General features: G+C 40.2%; 1 protein-coding gene and 1 pseudogene across 3 annotated transcripts in view; both read left to right on the plus strand.

Moving 5' to 3' along the window:
- MAP3K20 (mitogen-activated protein kinase kinase kinase 20) overlaps positions 1 to 23,178 on the plus strand; it is a 125,989-nt gene that overhangs the window by 42,715 nt on the left and 60,096 nt on the right. For both annotated transcript variants that reach the window (XM_084643368.1, XM_084643367.1), the window contains exons 4-7: positions 10,581 to 10,682; positions 12,239 to 12,304; positions 15,410 to 15,438; positions 15,545 to 15,682. In XM_084643368.1, coding sequence (XP_084499494.1) covers positions 10,581 to 10,682; positions 12,239 to 12,304; positions 15,410 to 15,438; positions 15,545 to 15,682 — 335 coding nt within the window. The remainder of the gene's footprint in view (positions 1 to 10,580; positions 10,683 to 12,238; positions 12,305 to 15,409; positions 15,439 to 15,544; positions 15,683 to 23,178) is intronic.
- Positions 20,723 to 21,222, plus strand: LOC311528596 (adenosine 5'-monophosphoramidase HINT1 pseudogene; annotated as a pseudogene). The gene has a single exon. The product of its transcript is annotated as an adenosine 5'-monophosphoramidase HINT1 pseudogene (transcript).

Genomic DNA, 23,178 nt, shown 5'->3' on the forward strand with positions numbered 1-23,178 from the left:
AGAAGGGAGCATGTCCAGCACCACCTGCATTACAACAACATTGACCCACCTCTGGAAACGCAGAGGGAAGGGTAACAGCCAATGCTCATCATTAATTAGAGACGCTTAAAGGCTGTTTTAAACTGTGCCGGCTGCCAGGGCCCTCCTGTGGTCAGCTGGGTGCAAGGATCTTGCAGCCATACCCCTTATGTCAGCAAGCAGGGGAGGAGGTAGCATAGGAGCTCTGCTATGTTAGCTTCATACCACTTGAAGATTCCTCTATGTTACCAAAGAATCCTATGTCTAAGTACATCAGCTTTAGGGCTTCTCTGTGCTGCAAGAGCAATGCAAAGCTGCCGCAGTACACTGGAGTATTGGGGCCAAGTAGTGTTCCTTTAAGAACAGAATCAACCAGTTTTCAGTAAATGTTATTGTAGGGTAAAAGGCTGTTGAGTTTAGGATAGTTGATTAATTCATTACAGACATGAAATCAGGTTATATACCACTTAGGGCTTGTCTACACGGTGCTTTAGTTTGCACCGGAGGGGTGAAAATTTTAGTCTGCACTTGCATGTCACACACTGACTGGCCCATGTGGACCTTGCTAGTATGCACTAAAAGTTCCCTAGAATGCATTAATATAGTACTGTTTGAAACGGGACTACATTAACATGTGCTAGGGAACTTTTAGTGCATACCAACAGGGTCCACAGATATCAGTTAGTGCACAACATGCTAGTGCAGGTTAAAATTTACATCCCTCTGGTGCAGTTTAAAGTACTGTGTAGACAAGCCTTAAGACTCTAAAGTTCTCCTGTACCATTTATACATGTAGTTTGTTTTCTAAGATTAGTCTGCTGCTGATAATGCTAGGTTGCCAGATACATGATATTGTATTTAAAAACAAAATGAATGAGTAGTAGATTAAAAATGTTTATCTAGTAAATGATAAAGGTATGTGACAGAACTTACACCTGCACTGTCTAATGTTTAATAAAATATATCTTTTTCAGTGACTTCGAATTGTTAAATTAATTCAGAAGCAATAATTAGGGGAAATTGTGTGTTTGTATGGTACTTTCTTTGTAGGAAAACATTCCAATATATTGATACACTTACTTTTCTAGGTTGAGGTAGTGCCAAAATATAAATAGAGGAAAAAATAGCAATTTGGCTATATTTACTACATAGCTCAAATTATAAACCCTCTCTTTATAAAAAAAATAATAATAAAAAAAAATAATAAAGATATTAGTGTTTTTTTCTTTCCTCTATATCTTTGTCTGGCCTGGTGACCAGTCCATCTGTAAAAGCCACTGGGGATAGGTTGTATCTGGTTGGTTACTTTATTGTATTTTGTTAGGGGCACTGTAACAGGTCCCCTTCTTGCCCTTTTGGATCACCACAAACACTTTGAACACTTCCGAGTTTATAAGCACCAGTGTGTTTATGTATTTGATCTCCTCTACCACTTCACCAGTACAGTCCCTTGTGCAGCAACATACAATTGGATGTAAACTTCCCCATTAGTCCATTCTCTGGGGATGGAGAGGCAAGACTTCACTATCGTGAGATCCTCTGGCTCTGGCCCGCCTTCCCCTTTCACTTCCTTTCTGTCCTTTACCTGTTCCCAGCAGATAGGCTGATTGCTGTCATTAGTTCATCAGCCTCTGGCCCAGTGGTGGGCAGCCTGCAGTCCATCAGGGTAATCTAATTGCGGACCGCGAGACATTCTGCTGACGTTGACTGTCCCCAGGCACGGCCCCCCACAGCTCCCAGTGGCCGCAGTTTGCCGTTGATGATGTTGATCCCTGTAATGCCCCCCACAGTGGCCCAGCGGCAAAGGGGCATTACAGGGATCAACAGCTATGCCACGTGAAAGTGAGGGAACTGTGCCAGACATACCACAAAGTGAAGGAGGGCAACAAGAAATCTGCTGCTGCCCCACAGACCTGCCACTTTTACAATGAACTCCTTGCCATACTTGGTAGAGACCCAACCAGCACCCTGCAGACAAGTTTGGGTACCTTGGAAGTGCCTGAGATAGATGCTCCTGCCATGAACAGCATGGAGGAGGAGGATAGAGGAAACGCAGTGCGGGACTCAAGCCATGCCATGTTCCAGGAACTGTTTGAAACTCTGCAGGAGTCTAGCCAGTTCTGCCAGGCAAGCACAGATGATCCCTCTGAGGAGAAGGGGAAGGGAGCTTGGGTAAGTGTGTATGTGCATTATTCCTTGTGATATTTTTTTTTATTTTTGTTTTTTTGCTTTTTCTTTCTCTAAAACCTTATCACCCTCCTTGCTTCCCTCCTGTGTTTGACAAAAGTATTGACTTTTTGTGCTTTACTGATATTATGTTAGGGAATAAATTCTAAGAAGGGTTTTATGGTATTTCAGTTGCACAGTCCATATCAGAATGGTATTCTGTACTCAAGTAGGGGTAGAACTAACAGAGGTAGAGTTGGCAACACATCAGCTTTTCAGTTCTTTGGCTTGTTGGACTAGATGGTGGGCCATGCAGAGTACTCTGTTTATCAGAATAGGATGTCTCTTCTATGCACTTGAGAAATCTTGATGAAACTTTCATGGAGATACTCTGCCATCCTCTCCCAAAGATTTCTAGGGGTGGCAGCTTAATTTCTTCCCCTGAGACAGGAAACTCTCCCATGCCACACTGTGATGAATTCAGCTTGCCCCATTGAAGTAAACAGGCTGGCAGCACACATGTCTGGGCAGCTTTGGGAGGCCAGCTGCAGCTGGGATCTCTGTGTCTTTGTGACCTGGAGGAGTGAGATATAACCCCTTTCTGTGAAAATTCATAGATTCCATGGCCAGAAGGGACCATTGTCATTTTCTAGTCTGACCTCCTTCTTCAATTATGGGCACCAGAACTGAACATAGTATTGCAGCAGCAGTCACACCAGTGCCAAATATAGAGGTAAAATAACTTCTCTACTCCTACTCGAGATTTCCCTATTTATACATGATGAGATCACATTAGCTCTTTTGGCCACAGCATCACAATGGGAGCCCATGTTCAGCTGATTATCCACCACCATCCTCTGATCTTTTTCAGGGGCACTGCTTCCCCGGATAGAGGCCCCCATCCTATAAGCATGGCCTATAATATTTATTCATAGATATATACCTTTATATTTAGCCATATTAAGCACATATTCTTTGCTTGCCCACTTTACCAAGCAATCCAGATCATTTTGAATCAGTGACCTGTCCTCTTCATTATTTACCATTCTCCAATTTTTGTGTCATTTGCAAACTTTATCAGGGATGATTTTATGTTTTCTTCCAGGTCATTGATAAAAATTTTAAATAACGTGGGGCCAAGAAACACTGCTAGAAACATATCAGCTCGATAATGATTCCCCACTTACAATTACATTGTCTTGCGGCCCGCAATCAGATTACCCTGATGGGCCACAGGTTGCCCACCACTGTCTTTGGGGGACCCCGCTATTTACCTCTTTCCATTGTGAAAAATGCCCATTTATTCCTACCCTTTGTTTCCTATCTTTTAACTAGTTACCATGAGAAGACCTTCCCTCTTATTCCATGACAGCTTACTTTGCTTAAGACCCTTTGGTGAAGCACCTTGTCAAAGGCTTTCTGAAAGTCCAAGTACACTGTGTCCCTCAAACAATTCTAATAGATTGATGTGGCATGATTTCCGTTTACAAAAGCCATGTTGACCAGTCCCCAACATATCACGTTTATCTATGTATCTGATGATTCTGTTCTTTACTTTCGGTACAACCAGTTTGTCTGGTACTGAAGTTAGGCTTACCGGCCGCTAATTGCCAGGATCGCTTCGGGAGCCTTTTTAAAAATAGGTGTTACATTAGCTACCATCCAGTCATCTGTACAGAGGCTGATTTAAACGATAGATTACATACCAGAGTTAGTAGTTCTGCAATGTCATTTCTGAGTGAATACCATCTGGTCCTGGTGACTTATTACTGTTCAATTTATCAATTTGTTCCAAAGCCTCCTCTAATGACACCTCACTCTAGGACAGTTCCTCAGATTTGTTACCTAAAAAGAATGACTCAGCTGTGGGGATCTCCCCCACATCCTCTGCACTGAATACTAATGCAAAGAATTCAATTAGCTTCTCCACAATAGCCTTGTCTTCCTTGAGTGCTCCTTTAGCACCTCAGGATTCTGGTTACCTCACCACCTCTTTGGCAGTCTTCCTGTTTCTGATGTATTTTATTTATTTATTTATTTTGTTTATTGGGTTATTTATTTATTTATTTTGATGATAGTTTTTGTGTTCTTAGCTAGTTGTTCTTCAAATTCTTTCTTGGCCTTCCTTATTAGGCTTTTTTTTGCTTAACTTGCTAGAATTTATGCTTCTTTTCTGTTTTCCTTACTAAGATTTGACTTCCAATTTTTAAAGGAGGTCTTTTTTGCCTCTTACCACCTGTTTTACTCTGTTGTTTAACCATGCTAGAATTTTTTTTTATCTTACTGTGTTTTTTATTTGTGGTATACATTTAGTTTGAGCCTCTGTTACAGTGTTTTTAAATAGTCTCCATGCGGTCGGCACACGTTGCACCATTGCAACGGTTCCTTTTAATGTCAGTGTAACTAGCTTCCTTGTTTTTGTGTAGTTCCCCTTTTTGAAGTGAAATGCTACCATGGTGGGTTTCTTTAGCATTTCCCCCCCACAAGGATGTTAGATTTAATTACATTATGGTTGCTGTTATGGAGCGGTTCAGCTATATTCACCTCTTGGATCAAATCCTGCTTTCCACTTATGACTAGATCGCCTCTCCCCTTGTGAATTCTAGAACAAGCTGGTCCAAATAGCAGTCATTTAATATGTCTATAAATTTTATTCTACATCCCTTCCTGAGATGACATGTACCCAGTCAATAGGATAGTTGAAATCCCCCATTATTACTGCGTTTTCTGCCTTTGTAGCCTCTCTAATCTCTCTGAGCATTTCACAATCACTGTCACCATCCTGGTCAGTAGTATATTCATACTGCTATATTCTTGTTGTTCAAGCATGGAATTACTATCCAGAGTTTCTGTGGTACAGTTTGATTCATTTAAGATTTTTATTTTATTTAGCTCTATGCTTTTTTTGATATATAATGCTATTCTTCCACCAGCATGATTTACTCTGTCATTCCTATATGTTTTGTACCTTGGTATTACCATGTCCCATTGATTACCTTCATTCCACCAAGTTTCTGTGATGCCTGTTATATCAATATCCCCATTTAATGTCAGGCACTGTAGTTCACCCATCTTAGTATGAAGACTTCTAGCATTTGTGTGTAAGCACAATGTGTTATTTAAATGAGACCTTTTTTATGTTTGTTCATCACTAGCTGCTACCTGTACTTCTGCCATTAATTTTTAGTTCTGGGATCAGTTATTGTTTATCTATTAGGACAAAGTCTCAAAAAATTCCTCTGCATTGGCTGCAACGCTTCGTTAGGAAATTGTCAGCTATAATGTTTAGAAATTCTAAGGGTGTTTTAGTATTGGCAGCATGAGACCTCCTGCATATGTCACTCAGATTGAAGTCCCCCAGGATGATGCAGCTGTTTTTCCTAGAAATTATAGATAGGTGTGTAAGGAGAAAGCCATCCTGTTCCCTAGTGTGATTTGGTGGTCTGTAGCAGACACCAACCAATACCCCATCTTGTGTTTTGTCTGTTAGGACATTGATTTGTAAGCATTCAAGATAATTTTCTTCCAAGTTATCAGTGACTCAGAAAGAGGTAATGCCATTTTGGACATAGTGCCACTCCCGCTCTCCTTTTGCCTACTCAATCCTTCTTAAATAGGTTATAGCTATTAATTTTAACATTCCAGTTGTGCAAATTGTCCCATCAGGTTTCAGTAGGAACAGCTAGACTGAATTTATGCTCATAAACGAGCAATTCCAGTTCCTATTTTTTGTTACCCAGGCTCTTAGCATCTGTGTAAACAAATTCAATAATTTCTTCTCTTCGTGTCTTTTGGATCCTTTATGAATATTGTTCTTAACATCTTGCTTTCATGCTAAGTGAGTGCTCCTATCTTCCCTCTTTTTACCCTCCCCTTTTGCTATTAAACTAGTGCCAATATATTCCCTGCCTTTTTCCTATACATGCACCAGAGGGGATAGACGGGGTGTAACACTAAATTTCATAGCAACATGCAACAGAACACCCCCTGCTCTGACTCCTCCATACTCACCGTGGTTTGAGATAGAGAATGGTGCTGTAGCGAGGCACTCCAGAGCCACAGTGCCAATAAAGCATTTCTTATTAAAAGTTTTTATGGGAATGACATAAGGCAGTTTTGAGACTTGACTTTTTTCTTTTCCATTGTGACTATAAATCTAATGGTGTATCTGTCTGGTTTTATCAGCAGCTTCTGGTGTGGTGGCCTTGAGGGGTCCCCCCCACTAGACATCTGACCCTGATCAGGAGGAGAAGGAAGAGGACTAAGGAGTATAGGTTATGGAAGATCCATCCTCCTGGCCACAGTTGCGTTGGACCATGATCAAAGGGGTTGGCAGTGCCCTTCAGAATGTGAACAAGGAGAAACACAGACTGATAATGGAGAGAGTGGTTGCTGCAGAAGAAGCAAAAGAACCAAGAGGTGCATCAGGAAACATACCAGGACGTAATGGGGTTGCTCAGGCAACAAACATAAATGTTGCAGAGCATGGTTGACCTACAGGCCTAGAGATCCCAGACCCAGCCTTTGCAGTCTTTGGAGAACTGCATGGTCCCTGCCCCCTACAACTCCCAACATACCACATGGCACCACAGTGTACATCCTTACACCTACCACTCCAACCAGGGTACAACAAAGCTACACGTACACCGGCCTGAGAAAACTAGTAGTCACAACGGACTACATTGAACTACTGTTTACATACATGGACATAAATGCCTATTGTTTACTTCCATTTTCACTTGGGTTTGTAAACTGTGTTTCCCTCTCTTAACAGTGCTGGTTAAAAAAAAATAATTAGCCTTGAATGTCTTTGTTTTCACTTTAATTTGGTTAACTGCTATTTTCCACACAGTTTTTGGAAAGTCTCAGTATCTTTATTAATTCACACCGGGTGCTGCGGAACACATAAGGGGGGGCAAAGATGCAATGTACAGCAAGCATTCCAGAATTCATAGCGGCAGGCTTGGACCAAACCAATATATCACACGACAGACGCTATTGCATGAAAGCTGTGCTATGGCTGCCTCTTGACATGCTCTCTTAAAGCCTCCCTCAGCTACACAGCACTGGTGGCAGCCTCTTTCCCTTCACCTCACCGATATTCCGTAGGTCAGAACATGCAGCTATATCCATTGGGGTGTTTTTCTTGCTGAGATCCAATCTGCATCCCTTCCATCTACCAAAAGCACATTCAACAGTCACGTGGGCACCGGGTGAGCCAGTAGTTGAATCTTTCCTTGGTGCTGTCGAGGTCAGTGCACAGCTTCGTGAGCCGGGGAGTAAGTGGTAGGTGGGCTCACTCTTGGCATTTCAATATTGCCAATGGTTATCTGCCAGTCGGGGAAGAATGTCCCTGCTTGCAGCTCTCTGAATAGTTCTTAAAAAAGTGTATGTCCTGCACCTTCCCTGACCAGCCCACATTGTTATCTGTGAAATGTCCCTGATGATCATGAGCGCTTTTATGATGATGGAAAAGTAGCCTTTTCTGTAATAAGGTGGGCTGGTGCCAAAATAGTGATATGCCTGCTACTTATCGCCCTATCGTAGTTTGGGAACCTCATTGCTGCAAATCCATCTGTGATGTCCTGCACATTGCCGAGGGTCACAGTCTGATATAGCAGGAGACGTTTCATGGCTCTACAAACTTTCATCACTATGGCCCAAACTCTGGGTTTTCCAGCTCCAAAATGATTTCCCACTGACCCATAGCAATTCAGTGTTGCAAACTTCCAGAGTGCAAGTGCCACGCTCTTCTCCACTGTCAATGCAGCTCTCGTCCTGGCGTCCCTGTGCTGAAGGGCCAAGGTGAACTCGGCACACAGATCCAAGAATGTGGCCTTTCGCATCCAAAAGTTCTGCAGCCAGTTCTCATCATCCTAAATGTGCATTACGACGATGCATTCCCAACAGTCGGGACTCGAACTCTACCGCATGGAGCCGCTCCAAGAATGCCAGCAGCAACCTGGAATGTTTTTCCACTGTGCCCATTAGCTTCTAGTTATTGTGTTCGAACATCTCCACATTGTTCTCATCTCAGTCCTAATTGTAGCAGTACTTCCTCAAGCTCTGCACATACTGGACAGTGGTGCTTCCTAGATGTATTTGCAACACACATGAGAACTATGATGAGCTCTGCAGGCTCCATGCTTCTGTCAGTGATGGTGGAGACCAAAAAGTGCTGCATGGGACTGTGGGAGTTTTGAAAAATGGTGCTAAAATTATTGTATGTGGCAAGTAGTATGGGATATAGAAACCAGCATGTTAGGAGCTTGACCCGTAGCTCCTGGAAATCCTTGGGCACTTTGCTACTATCCCACAAAGCTCTGTGAAAAGGTCCCAAAAGGCACTGCGCCACACAGCAGCATGGGGAACGCTGGGATATCTATCCAGTGCACCATACTTTGCATCGACACGAGCCCGCCTGATGAGTATGGGGAGCACTGACACAAGAAGCCAAGTATGCATACGCCTGAGCGATATACAGACTTCAGTGGCTGTATCCCAACATAACTTGCATTGACTGAACTTTGTAGTGTAGACATGGCCCAGCAATTGTGCTTACATACCGAGGTTCTGCCCCTTCTGTTCTGGCCACTTTGCACTAGTCAGGTGGTTTAAAGTAGTGGCTCTAAGTGACAAGCTGATGATTTCCCTGGTGTAGGGAAGTTCTCAGGTGGTGTATAGTGGTGTAGCTGGATCCTACATCATCTGCCCCTGTACATCCTGACATAGAGGCTGGGAGTGGGTGAGATGTAGTGTCTGCTTAATTCACTACTAGGATATAGTGTCATAGCGACCATAACCAGTTGTCATAAGTTACAGCAGCCCCTAAGCTGCTCCAACATATGCCAGTGGGCAGGGCAGGGACAATTACACCAGGAAAATCAGGGAGGCATAACTTGTTCCCGACAGCTGCTCCCATCCCCACATTTCTCTCACCAAGCCTATCCTGGAACAAGTGAAAATTTGGCCACAGCACTTCAACATTAGACCATTTTTTTTTCCTTAACAAAAATTTCTCTTTCCACTTATCTGACTCTCCTGTTTTCCCTCCCCCGAAAAAACCTAATTTAAGGTCATATTCTAATACTCGACTCAAATATTTTTGGACAGTAATTCAAATAGATTATCTCCTACTTTGTGATGGACTGTTTTGCCCTCCCTCATGTACAATGTTGCACAATAATACAATGATGAGGAGTGTCCATTTTCCTCTGAAGCACTAAATATTGGACACTGCTGGAGTCCATTTGGCAAACCAGTAATCTGATCAAGAATGGCAAATTCTGTGTTCCCATGTAGAACATCTTTGATTTAAAGTACTGAAAAATTACTGTCAAATGGCACTGTGGAGTTCCAAGTTTGTATTTGTGACTTTAGAATCAGTTGTGCTCAACTTGCAGTAAATTGATTGATTTCTCTAGACTTTCAAACTCAGCTTGGGCTCTGAAAGTCGAAGTAGATTCTCTCCATCACATACACCATCGCCAACAATAAAGAGCCTGCAGGCCAAATTAGCCCTTTAGGGTGAATGTCTTCACTGGAGTTGGAGGTGTGATTGCAGCATGTGTAGACATGCCTGAGCTAGCTTTGATTTAGCTAGCTCACGTGCTGACTGCAACATGAGCTAGCTGCCAGAGACCATTCCCAGGCTCACTGGGGGGCTCGTACTTGGGCAGCTAGCCCATTTTGCCATGGCTTCACTGCAGTTGGTACCTGGACTAGCTACTAGCTATGTCTACATATGCTGCAGATAGACCTCCGACTGTGGTGTAGACATACCCTTGGTTACACCTGTGCAACCACACTTCCGTTAGTGGGTTTGCACAGATGTAATTGTTCAGAACAAAGTACTTCGTAAATTATTCTGTTGAGAATGAACAAGAAGGAATAGAATCCACCTTGCTTTCTTATCAGTGTTGGCTCTACAGGGATAAGAAAAGCAGTACAACTTATTTTAGTCCCTTAAGTCAGTAGATGAAATTCTGCATATGCAAATGGAGCAGACCTCCTGAGTAAAAAGGTGACATTTTACATAGTTGCTTTTCTGAGCAGAACTGTGCTCATCAAACTTTTTTTTAAAACATCCCAATGTACCTGTCCCCAAATACTTGTCAAGCTCCTGATCTGGCTAATCTGAATTCTGTTTATGCTGAGCCTTTTTACTGTCTTAATTTTAAAATCCACTACTTGCCTGTCTGGGGATAATTAAAAACAAAATGCCTCTATTTTACACCAGTGCAGAATACAGCCTGCTGTTAACTATTGAACCCACAGAGTCTTGTTGCAGAGTTTTATATGAGGATTACATTGGTCTATCAGTCGTTGGTGGGAAATCACCCAGCTTTTGACTTAAAAGCAACATTTTGACACATTATGTGTCTTTTTTTTAATAGAATATGCTTCTGTTGGCTCATTGTATGATTACATTAATAGCAACAGAAGTGAAGACATGGATATGGATCATATCATGACCTGGGCAACTGACATAGCTAAAGGTAAGAGGCTGATTTTTAACAATAACTCCCTCCCGTTGACCATTTCTTTTTATTTTTTGGCTCTAAATCCCAGCAGAATATTTTTTATAGGTGACTGTGTATAGACATATATTGCATAGATATGTCAATATCTAGGTTTAGGGCTTGCCTACATAGGGATAGTCAAGAAAGTTAAGATGAAATAAAGTGGCCGCAGTGCACTTTAGCTTAAGCAAAACTAAGATCTTCCCTACGCTGAGAAGTTAATTTTGTTTTAAGGTGGGTGGAGCGTGAATTTTAAGTGGAATAGCTATTCCTGATTAAATTCCTGTGTGGATGCTTTCCAATAAGAGTGCCTTATTCCAAATTTGCTTAATCCACTTCCAAAGGGAGTTAGTCAGGAATGGCTATTCCAGAATACCTTCCCATGTAGACAAGCCCTTAGTTAAAGCAAACTGAGACCACTTTACTTCTAAATGAGAGCATCTAACAGAGGTTTTATGCACTTTAAATAATGTGCTCTAACTTCGCACCTTCAGTTAATTTGTCTTAACTTGCTTTAGTGTCTAGACAAGCCCTTAGACTATTCAATGGAACAGTTTAATTAGAAACGATCCAAGTAATTTAAGACAGGTGGATGCTATTCTGTATGTATTGTACCACACATAAAAATTTTAAAACACACTTCAAAATTTCCCAAGCAATTTAAGTAATTTTTAAAAAAACAATCAGTGTTAGCAAACAGGTTTTAGTTCCTTTTTATTTTTAAATACACATTCAAAGACTAGCTAATGCTTTACAGCCCTGATCCTGTATTCAGATTGGTCAGCACTGATCCCTTTGCACATGTGGGGTCCCGTAGAAGTCATTGTGGTCTTCAGGAGTCCATGCTAGAAGATCTCGGTGCCCCAGAGCCTAAATGGCTAAACCACAGTTTATTTTTATCTATTTTTAAAAGGTTTATAAGTGCAAGCCTTTTTGGAGTTTTATCTCAACATACCCAAGTTACTTGCTAAATAATTTCATCTGAATAATGAAGGCTAGTGGTTACATTTTATATCCTCCAAGCACTAGAAGAAGGTACAGCAGATAAGGCATTGGGCTTGTCATTGTGATTAACTCTATGCAATTATAGTTTAAATCCCAACAATGAGTGTGATGCTTAGACACAAGAGCAAGTTGCAGAATACCTCCAACTGTTGGGACACAGATCATATTTCTGGTTGATAAGACACTGTCTCTCTCTGAAATCCAAGCATCAGCGTACCTAAGACTCACCCAGCTCTGCCTGCATTAGATATATACAGATCTTTAAAATAGGAAATGAAAGAATAGAAATAAGAGCATAAAAATTATGCATTGGGTGGGTGATATCTCCATCCTTTTATGTTCATGTACATGGCACTGTATTACATGTATACTTTTTACATACTTAGGGCTCTCTACATGCAAATAATCACATAGGCAAGCAGCGTTCCTCTTCTAATGTACTATAGATCATCATTAACACAAGCATTGACTATCAGTGGCCTTGCTAAACCAGCATAATCTTAAAACTTTCCCTCATTTTTCTATAGGAATGCACTATTTGCATATGGAGGCTCCAGTGAAAGTAATTCACAGAGATCTAAAGTCTAGAAATGGTAAAGTAACCTTGCACTTAAGTTATTCTATATTTCTACTTTCAGTTAATGTGACAGTTTAACTTTAGCCTTCGAGAGATACAGGGCTAAATCTTCAGCTGTAGCTGAGATATGCAGCTGAGGCAGAGAAAAGGCAGTACTAAGCCATCTTTGTGTTCCCTGCCCTGAATCCTGGGGATATCTGGGCACTATTCCAGTCCCTGGCATAATTCAGAGCAGTCTGTAGTGCTGCTTTAAATTATGCCTTGCTTCTCATGGTCTGTTCCAGCAGCCAAGGTTTGACAAAGTACTTTCCCTTTTTCCTGGAAATGTCCTGTATGCTGAGGCCCAGGAAGAGATGGTGGAGAACTGCTATGAACAGTGCAAAACAGCCAAAAGGGACTTGAGAATCAGACCCAGTATCTTCTCTGAGAATGTTGTGGTTCTTTCAGCATTGATTGAACTTTTGCAGATGATAGTACTTCTGAAGAATGTAAACTGGCTGTGGGATTTGAATGAAACTGTTCTACTTGGTTAGTTCCAGGTCAGTTATGAAACATGCTGAAAAGTGACTTTAAGTGAAATATTTACTACTAGTAAGTGGCTTACAAATTATTCTGAGTCACCAAATGCTGTATAAGAATGTCATCCATGGAGAAATGGCTGGATGTAGTTTCATTCTTAAGTATCTTTTTAAGAAAATATTTATTTTCTTTTATAAACTTTGATTAATCATTGATGCTATTATTACTAACGTAAATCTCTGAGAGGGATCATTGTGAGCCTTCATTACTGTAATGGGAAATATTGGACAGTTCTTTCTGTATTTGTAGTTAGTTAGAAATCTCTCTCTTTTGAATTGGAAAGATTGTTTAAGGGTGAGCAAGGCTCACATCAGTTTTTGAGGTAAGCTTATTTTTTTCTGCTGAATATCCCCACTAACTAGGGCTTAAAAGGCATTCAGAGCATATGTTTCAATTTACCCATCTGAAAATTTTATTTAGTTTCCATGAAAATTTACTGGAGGTGTGCCAGAATGTACCATTTTAGGTACAAGTTTCCACGGTATGGCCAGTTTCCATGGTATGCATCCGATGAAGTGAGCTGTAGCTCACGAAAGCTCATGCTCATATAAATTGGTTAGTCTCTAAGGTGCCACAAGTACTCCTCACCTTTTAATAAATGCCTTTTTAGTATCGGTATTCATTGGTTTATTACTATTGCCATGAGAATTAATCTTCATCAAGTCCTAATTTGGATGTAAGACCAAAATAAGCATAGAAAACTTCTGGATTTCAAAGATGTGGGCTCTTGCTTTGCCCCAGGGATTTATCTGTAATCCTCAAAATATCAAATTTTGTTTAAAATACAAAGTGGAGGGGCACTAGTGGCAGTGAAATAATGGAGAATTCAAAGAAAAATGCTAGTGAAGACAATGTCATAATGCTGTTCTCTGACACAGTTATAGGGATTCTGTTTTCCTGTCCACATGAGCCAAAAATAATAAATAAAAATTAGAAGACAGATGCTCCAAGCTGTGACAGAAAATCATGCTAGTGGTGGATGGCTGCTCTTGTAGAGTGGACACACCCTTATTGGTTTGCAGCAAGGTCTTGTTTTATCTTTTGTTCCACATGGGAAGGAACTGCAACAAAACCTGGGACCTGGAATTCCTATTTTCCCCATCTCCCAAGAGGTACGGGTAATGACAACTTCTCTTTTCCTCCCTCGCCAGACAGAGGAGAAGAGGGAGGTGATAGAGTACTTAACATCCATCTTTTATGTGCATTCCAAGAGGGATTGATACAGCAGAACTCACGTAAAGGTGATAGACAACAGAAAAACCCTGAGATTGCACTGTTTTTTTCCGCTTCTTCATCATGATGAATCCCTGGAAACAAATTTAGTAAAAAATAAATCCCAAACTACCTTTTTTCTCCTGCTTATATTTTACATCAGATATTCAATTCACATCTTGTCTGCCCTGATTTTATCTCAGATGACTAGAGAACTAGTGAAATGTCATGGTAGGCAAGAGAGTGAAGGTTGAGATGTGAACTGAGAGAGTGTGTGTTTTTTTTTTGGTCAAACTCCTTGATTTTTCTGTTTTTGTTTTCAACTATTCAACTTTTCAATTGCTAATTAACTTAGGGGATACTGGACATCTTTGTTAAAGGTTAAATACCCCTGCCCCTTCAGTTAAGGTGTTAGAGCTTACACTGAACAGGAGATCTTTCCCAAGAGGTCTTTCAGCAAAACCAGTAAAGACTGGACTTTACATTCCTGATATTCTAAAGTAAATCAAACAGAACAATAATTTTGACTAGGTGTGTGAAGGAAACCTTTAGGTGGCAAATTGTCTGGTGTTTTACATTATGCAGGAGGGTATGAGTCCAATTTTTTAAGCATCTTTATCAGCTTACTATTCGAGTGGAAAGAAACTTCACTCTAAGTAAAGTGACACTTCAGTGTAAGAGGATTGAAAGTCCATTAAAACAAATCTGGAATTTCACTCCACTTTCTCTGTAAGTGGAATTTGACTCTAACTGCATTGCCTACAAGCGGGTTCCACTGTGTTTGCTAATGCGCTGTAAAAGTTAGGGTAAAGGTGATTGTGGAAAGGGTATCTGCTGAAAAGTGTCACTGTGAAATTGAAAAATAATTCAAACATCACACTGAATTTTCTCTGACTTATTTGCAGCTAATGTCAATAAATGGATACATACAGTGGGTGAAATTGTACCCACAATTACAACTGTGCAAGGTGTTTGAGGAAATGTGTAAGGGAGGATTGAATTATAATTAAGGAGTTAATTGTAGCCTGTTTCTTAGCAAATTAAATTTTCATTTATTAGTAAACTATTAATAGACCTTTTTTGTAATTTTTTTTCTAATGCAGTTTTAGAATTTATTCGTAGACTTTCAGGTATCTGACAAATGTTCTTCGAACACCTCCCAAGAAATCAAAAGAATTGTGTGTGCCAGTGTATTCAAGTCCTGGATCAATGTGGGATCATTTTTCTTTATAAAATGTCAACTGGGTTTTCCATTAAGATGTTAATAACAAGATACATTGTTCTTCTTTGAAACGTAATTCACTTACATTTTGTTTCTTGATTTTTCCAGTTGTTATAGCTGCTGATGGAGTATTAAAGGTAGGAATATTTTAATTATTTGGAAGGTTTTGCAGCTGCTTTGCCTGATATCTTTGAAGTCAAATGAATGAGAAGTTGGCATTTATTGTTTGTTTGTTTTTGCCAGATCTGTGATTTTGGTGCCTCAAGGTTTCACCACCATACGACACACATGTCCTTGGTGGGTACCTTCCCTTGGATGGCTCCAGAAGTTATCCAGAGTCTCCCAGTGTCTGAAACATGTGACACATATTCATACGGTGTGGTGAGTTGCTTTCATTTCTTTCTCTGTATTAATGGGGCACTGGCATAACTGATTTAGTAGAATGTAAAATGTGAAAACAATGTTCCTAAATAAGGGCATTAGAGAAAGTTCACAAAATTTCATTTCAAAATAGATTCATGTATTTTATAATTACAAGCTGAAAACTGTTAGTATGAGCAATGTCTTGCATACTTAGTAAGATAAGTATTTGATTAGATTGTGCTGCGTTGCTAATCTGTGAAATGCAAACTGTATTTAAAATACTTTACCTATGTCAGGAGGCAGGAAAGAGCTAGTTTACAGTTTGTAACTGTGTTGTGTTTGCAAAGGAATGGATATTAGTCTTTCGGGAGCAACAGGTTCTATTTTAGTAAGTTTATTAGAGAGGGTTGCCTAGAGTATTTCCATACTTGTATGTCATGGAGTTGGTTTAAGAAAGGTGGTATTATGCCACTCTACCACTCAGATTGTTGTAATAGCCTGCTACAATCAGCTGATAACTGTTCTCAAAGGTAGAAAGGCACTGTATAGAAAGGTTGGTAAAAGTTTTGTGGGTTCTGCCACTTATTTAAAGGGGGGGAAATGAACCTGTTTGTAAGCAAATAAATGTTGTGAGTGAAGTTTGAGAATTTTGGAATTCTTTAACTCTGTTCCTACTCTGCATCCTTGCAATCAATCCTGTATTACTCCATAATTGAAGCTGACAGACACTACAGCAGAGAGTAGGGGTGTGTGTGTGTGTGTGTTAAAGGAGAGGAGATGGCAGGAATTAACAACTCCCCTAGCCATTCATCATTTAAACTGATGACCCAATGTAAGAGAAACAAAAAAGCTATGCTGGCAGATCCAAAACTATAGTCTGACTTAATTGAGCTAAGACACCTACAATACTAGGATGTAAGCTAGCAAATGTAAATGTTATGTACGCTGTTATTGAAAACGACAAAGTATTTCTTATTGAAGGGAAGCATTTCAGTTCCAAATAGGGGGGAAAAAAAAGAAGAGAGAAATTCCAAGCTAGTTCTAGAATTGTCTAGTTCAAAAGTTGTTACAGCTTAGTCAGTGTGAATTAGCTGTAAATAAAATTCTAGTGAGAGAATTTAAGGAATTCATAGATATTAAGGTCAGAAGGGACCATTATGATCATCTAGTCTGACCTCCTGCACAACGCAGGCCACAGAATCTCACCCATCCACTCCTGCGAAAAACCTCTCACCTATGTCTGAGCTATTGAAGTCCTCAAATCATGGTTTAAAGACTTCAAGGAGAATCCTCCAGCAAGTGACCCGTGCCCCATGCTACAGAGGAAGGCGAAAAATCTCCAGGGCCTCTTCCAATCTGCCCTGGAGGAAAATTCCTTCCCGACCCCAAATATGGCGATTAGCTAAATCCTGAGCATATGGGCAAGATTCACCAGCCAGATACCCAGGAAAGAATTCTCTGTAGTAACTCAGATCCCACCCCATCTAACATCCCATCACAGGCCATTGGGCCTATTTACCATGAATATTTAAAGATCAATCAATTGCCAAAATCATGTTATCCCATCATACCATCTCCTCCATAAACGTATGGAGTTTAATCTTAAAGCCAGATAGGTCTTGGAAGGCTATTCCAAAACTTCACTCCTCTGATGGTTAGAAACCTTCGTCTAATTTCAAGTCTAAACTTCCCAATGACCAGATTATATCCATTTTTTCTTGTGTCCACATTGGTACGGAACTTAAATAATTCCTCTCCCTCTCTGGTATTTATCCTCTGATATATTTATAGAGAGCAATCATATGTCCCTCAACCTTCTTTTAGTTAGACTAAACAAGCCAAGCTCCTTGAGTCTCCTTTCATAAAACAGGTTGTCCATTCCTCAGATCATCCTAGTAGCCCTTCTCTGTACCCGTTCCAGTTTGAATTCATCCTTCTTAAACATGGGAGACCAGAACTGCACACAGTATTCCAGGTAAGGTCTCAAAGTGCCTTGTATAACGGTACTAAAAACCTCCTTATCTCTACTGGAATGCCTGATGCATCCCAAGACCGCATTAGCTTTTTTCATGGCCACATCACATTGGCGGGTCATAGTCATCCCATGATCAACCAATACTCCAAGGTCCTTCTCCTCCTCCGTTACTTCTAATTGATGCGTCCCCAGTATATAACAAAAATTCTTGTTATTAATCCCTAAATGCATAACCTTACACTTCTCACTATTAAATTTAATCCTATTACTATTACTCCAGTTTACAGAATTGTTTAATATATTATTATATTAGGTATAGCACAAACCGTAGGAGCATTTAGTTGGTAAAGTTAAAATTTATTTGTCCTGTGTATAAACAGTAAAGATAATTTGTTAATTCTGTGATTATAGGTAAAACTCAGAGAACTTACAGTATAGCCATATGCTAGCCAGTTCACTATTAGTGAAATATTTTAATACAATAACCTTCCCACAAAATGGTTTTGCATATATATACAGAGTTACATTGGCCTATGCCTTGTTGTCTTATAGCGATATTTCGGTGTGCATAATAATATGTGATCCATATGGCTGTTTTATCATTCATATGTATTTTGGAGACAAATATGTTCTCCTATGGACACGTCCAATGTTTTAGAATTTTTAAATACTGTCATGGGGTGCACCACTCACTGCTTGTCTGGCACCACCTCCTGGTCTCTCAAGGTCGATGCCCCTTTCTGTGGTCGCATCCCGTCACATTGTCTCTGTCCCAGGAACTGCAGCATCCTCTTTGTGACTTAGTCCTCCAGCTAAGTCACTCAGCATTCCCCCTTTTGGGGTACAATCCTTCAATTCCCTGTCATTACCACAGTGACCCAGGCAGTCTTCCCATTCACTGCCCTACTGGTTTATACCATGCCCTCGGTGGCTGGTAGGGGAAGCCAGGTCCACCCTCTACTCCATGTTCCAGTCCAAGGACCCTCAACCCAGCAGTTCTGGGCTTTTCTCTCCCAGCTCTCGCTGCTCCTTCCCTGGACTGCTTCCTACAACTCCTTGTTCCCCTCCTTGTGCTGAGTGTACCAGGTCCAAACCCTCCACCCTCTTCTCAGGGAGTGACTGCCCTTTCCCTGCTCCATCTGTTGCCAGCTTTCTGGCTTTATAGGCCCCACCTGTTCCTGCACAGCTGAACCTAATTGCAATCAGCTCCCTAGCTCTTCCTCCAGGTGGGTGGAGTTAATAGGCCTATCTGGCCATCTTAACCCCTTCCAGTCCTGTGTGGGATGGATACCCCATCACAGACACCTATGACCTGATCCACCCTGATTATGTTCCAGTTTTCCACCCCTCTAGCACATTGATTTCAATGTAGATATTCAGGTGTAAAAGCAGAGTAATGCAGTGGTGAATCAGACTCTTGCAAAATGCAGTGATCCAGATTCTCTGCTGGGAATTACTGACTTAGTAAAGAATTTCTCCTAGTATATCTTTGAAAGTTGGAATTCTCCTCAACTAAACTTTTAGACTAGTAGTGAATCTGCTTAAAGGCTAAGAATTAACACCTTTGAAAAAGTAGATCTCTTGCTCTTACAATGATTTGATATATAAAAACAAATTTTGAACAGTTCACTTTCAAAGTGTAACACTTGCCAGTGGCCTTTGTGCTAGACAGACAAATCTGCTTTTCTTCAGCTGAAATGCTGATAACAAAGAGCAGGATCCTTTTCAAATGTAAACTAATGAGACGCTAGGAAAGGTCATTCTATTTGCAGAATCTGTAGTCTTCCCTACATTTTTTTTTTCCTGGAATGGGTTTACTTTCTATAAACTATTATGTGGCTGTGAATGTTGTTTGTTGTGTAAGAGAGCCTCTTCCCATCAAATGACCAGTAATTTCTGTCAGCACTTAGGCCTGAGTCTTTCCTCAGCTGAGGTGAACTTTCCTATTTGCAAATGGGTCGTATTGCATTAGAAAGGATCTCTCAGATATTGCATTCCAGTGTTTAGAGTAATTTGTTCTGCTCTTCATGATTGGCTTAATGGCTTCCAAATTCTCCCTTTGAGATTTAGTAAATTATTTCATAAGGTTGACTAACAAATAAAACCAAATATTCCAGCTGATTTATCCAGACACAAACATAGGTCTTGGATTTTCTCTGAACCACCAAATCGATACTGCTCTAAACAACGGATGCTAAGTATCAGAATCTATCAGCCTAGATTTTCAGTCGCGTAGCTAAAGTTTCTTTCTAATGTCATTATGTGTTGTACAGACTATAATTCTTCACTTGTCTAGCTGCTTTGAAAATGCTTGTGGAATAATGATGTTCACTCTTTAAAACAGCCGTAGCTGTTTTGAAATTGTAAAGAAATACACTCAGAACATCAGTTATTTTATCCTAGCTCTGCAGAGTTCCATTTGGATATATTGTATATGTATTTAATTTTGGGGGGTTTATGCAGTGTCTTTCATAGCTGACATATTTTAGCACTTATTAAAACAATTAATTAAATACTGGTTGTGTAGAGGCTGTGACGTTAAATGCAGCAGCTGTTGGCAATTGCTCACACTTTGACCTGGGTGTGAGAACTTATTTATTTTACACTGGGGTTATCCCATACTCTTTTTGAAAAGAATTATGGGATCTTAACTTCTGTTTGGATAGGTGCAGAGAGTTGCTGGACTAATCTCGTTGTCAGGTCTCATACAAAGACCATGACCTGTAGTAGCACAAGACCATCACCCCTCCTGCTGCACTTCTTCTAACCCTGGTTATGAGTCCAAGTCAATAAGAGAGCTGTGTAAAACTATCCGTGTTCTGTTTTCTACCTGTTGTTTTCACCAGAGAGTTGAATAAAGAATGAAAAATGGTGTGCTTAAATTACTAAATTGTGACTTCCCCTAGCCTGTTTTTCTGGCACTCGGAGTTTTTTACCAATTTCATTCTCATATGGGATTTATACTGATATCTTTCAGTCATACAGATGAAGTGGTAACAAGTGAATAACACAGACTCATTAACTAGTTTGCAGTGCAGGTCTATTTACCTGGACTCTGCACGCAGAGGGCCGAGCCAGCAGTGATGGCCAATGAGATCCGTAAGGCGCAGGCCACCCGGCCCGGCGGGGAAACCATCTTTGGGAAGATCATCCACAAGGAGATCCCGGCCAAAATCATCTTCGAGGATGAGGGAGTGCATTGCGTTCCATGACATTTCACCTCAAGCTCCAACACATTTCCTAGTGGTTCCTAAGAAGCCAATTGTCCAATTATCTGAAGCAGAAGATTCAGATGAATCTCTTCTTGGGCATTTAATGATTGTTGACAAGAAGTGTGCTGCTGAATTGGGCTTGACCAACGGATACCAAATGGTCATGAATGAAGGGCCAGATGGTGGGCAGTCTGTCTATCTTGTACATCTCCATGTTCTTGGTGGACGTCAGTTGGGCTGGCCTCCTGGCTAAGTTGCAGCAAGAATCACCATTCTGTGTGAAAATGATCCCTGCATAGATTTAATACATTGCCCAAGAATCCAACTACTGTTAACATGTTCAATTACCTTTTTCTGTAAAGGGCAGTAAAAGTTTTAGCATATTAAAAAGAAAAAACAAAAAAACAAAAAAAACCCCAGGAGATGTGTAGAACATGTAAGCATAGTCTCAGCCATAGAAGTTGTGAAACAGTTAGATCCTTACATATATTTTTTGTTATTTTTGTTAAACATCTTAAAATTATATATTTAATATGAAATAACGTTATAGTAACCACTTCAAAACCACCTTGAATCATTTTCATCTCATCCAGCTTAACTCAAGGCTAGTATTAAGTATCTTCGGACGGCAACATCTACAGCTCTCATCAGATGGAAGAACGGATCATTCGAAAATCTTCAGCAGATCTTAAAGAGGCTGAGGAAAAAGGATCTGAGAAGACCCCATTCTACCTTCAAAATCCCTTCTTTCGTTTCACCTTCTCTAAAAGCAGTATTCAAACAATTAAATTCAGGATTGATTGCTATGCTGAAACCCTCTACATGAACACAAACTTTTACAGGTAGTGTGGATTAAAAGGGATATCCTCATTTATTTGGTCTTCCATTATCCACATTCCAGACCTAGCCACTACTGACTAGTGTAGTGGTCTCTTCTAAGGATTGTCTGAATACAGTTATTCCTGATTAGCAATCACTGATAAACTCCTTGCGTGCACACCCTTATTCCAGAATAAGCTTAAAGGTAAACCAGAACAAGGCACTCTTATTCTGGAATAAGAGTGTCCATAAATGGAGTTAATCAAGTATAGTTAATCGGAGATAACTCCATGTATAGAAAGCCCTTCACAAAAAGAAAAGAGGAGAAAGTACATGACAATTTTGAAGTTGACATGCTAGAGTCAACATGAAATTTGTTGTGGGTCTGGTCTTTATGAGGACTCTTTTACAAAAAATCCCCTGTTGTTGCTACTGCCATTTCAAAGCCAGAGTGGTAACAAGGGGAAGAGCTCTCGTGTAGACAAGACACCAGCGGCCATCAGTATTTTAATCATTGTTGTGTAGACCTGCTCTGAGCAAAGATAGACAATACGGTACTTAAACTGCTGGCAGCTCCCTGGAGCCCTGTCTGTAGTGTTCCCAGCGTAACTGCCCCCAGTGGAACTGAACTTGAAGTAATAGTGGGAATTTTTAGGAACTAAGTAATGTTGGGAAAGTATTTGAAACTTTCTGAAAAAGACAATCACACTCTTGCTCTTCATTTCCTGTCCTCCTCCCCACATGTTCACTTTCTCTCTATCTGTTCACAAGAAGGAGACTGAGCTCTAGGGACCACAATTTGCAAACCTCTGCGGTAAATCCTTTTATGTATGGTTCTCTGAACTGTGTCTACAGTTAGACTGCTTCCCTCTGCAGTTTTGGTTCCACTTTGACTGACAGTCTATTGTAGCCAATTCATAAGACTGTGTTGAAACTCTTACAAAAACAAGGCAATTAAAATGTTACCATGGAGCTCCAGTTTGGTGGGAAAATCTTTATTTAGATTGTTGATTTGAATATGAAATTGGCATCACTGACAAAGCTTGTTCTACGTAAATCTTTTGGAAATAACAGAGACTTTTGGGACTCAAGTTCCTCATCTTTTGGCTTTCTAATGCTACTAGTGAACAATAGGGATACTAAAAGGGAATTCTTCCTACTTTTCTCAGATTCCTTAATCTCTTCTGGGTTATGAAGTATAGTTTGGAGTATTTGGAGCTAATACAGTTAGGTTAGGAAACCAGTGAGCTATATAAGACAATGGAAATAAAAGTAAAAATGGCATCAAAAACGAATTCAGTGCAAAATGTTCTGTGGAAATTTATGTGCATGAATGGAAACATACAACCACTACCTGTTGTGTGAGAAAAGCATAATTGTTGTCTTTTACAGCTACAGGCTTTTGGTGGTATATGAAACCTACATATTTCAATATGTAATATTGTTCATTTGAAGAATTTTAAATAATATTTTACAATTCTAACCATTATTATACATTTGATGTGTGA

The sequence above is a fragment of the Lepidochelys olivacea genome (genome assembly GCF_965140295.1).
Source record: "Lepidochelys olivacea isolate rLepOli2 genome assembly, chromosome: 11".
NCBI lineage: Eukaryota > Metazoa > Chordata > Testudines > Cheloniidae > Lepidochelys > Lepidochelys olivacea.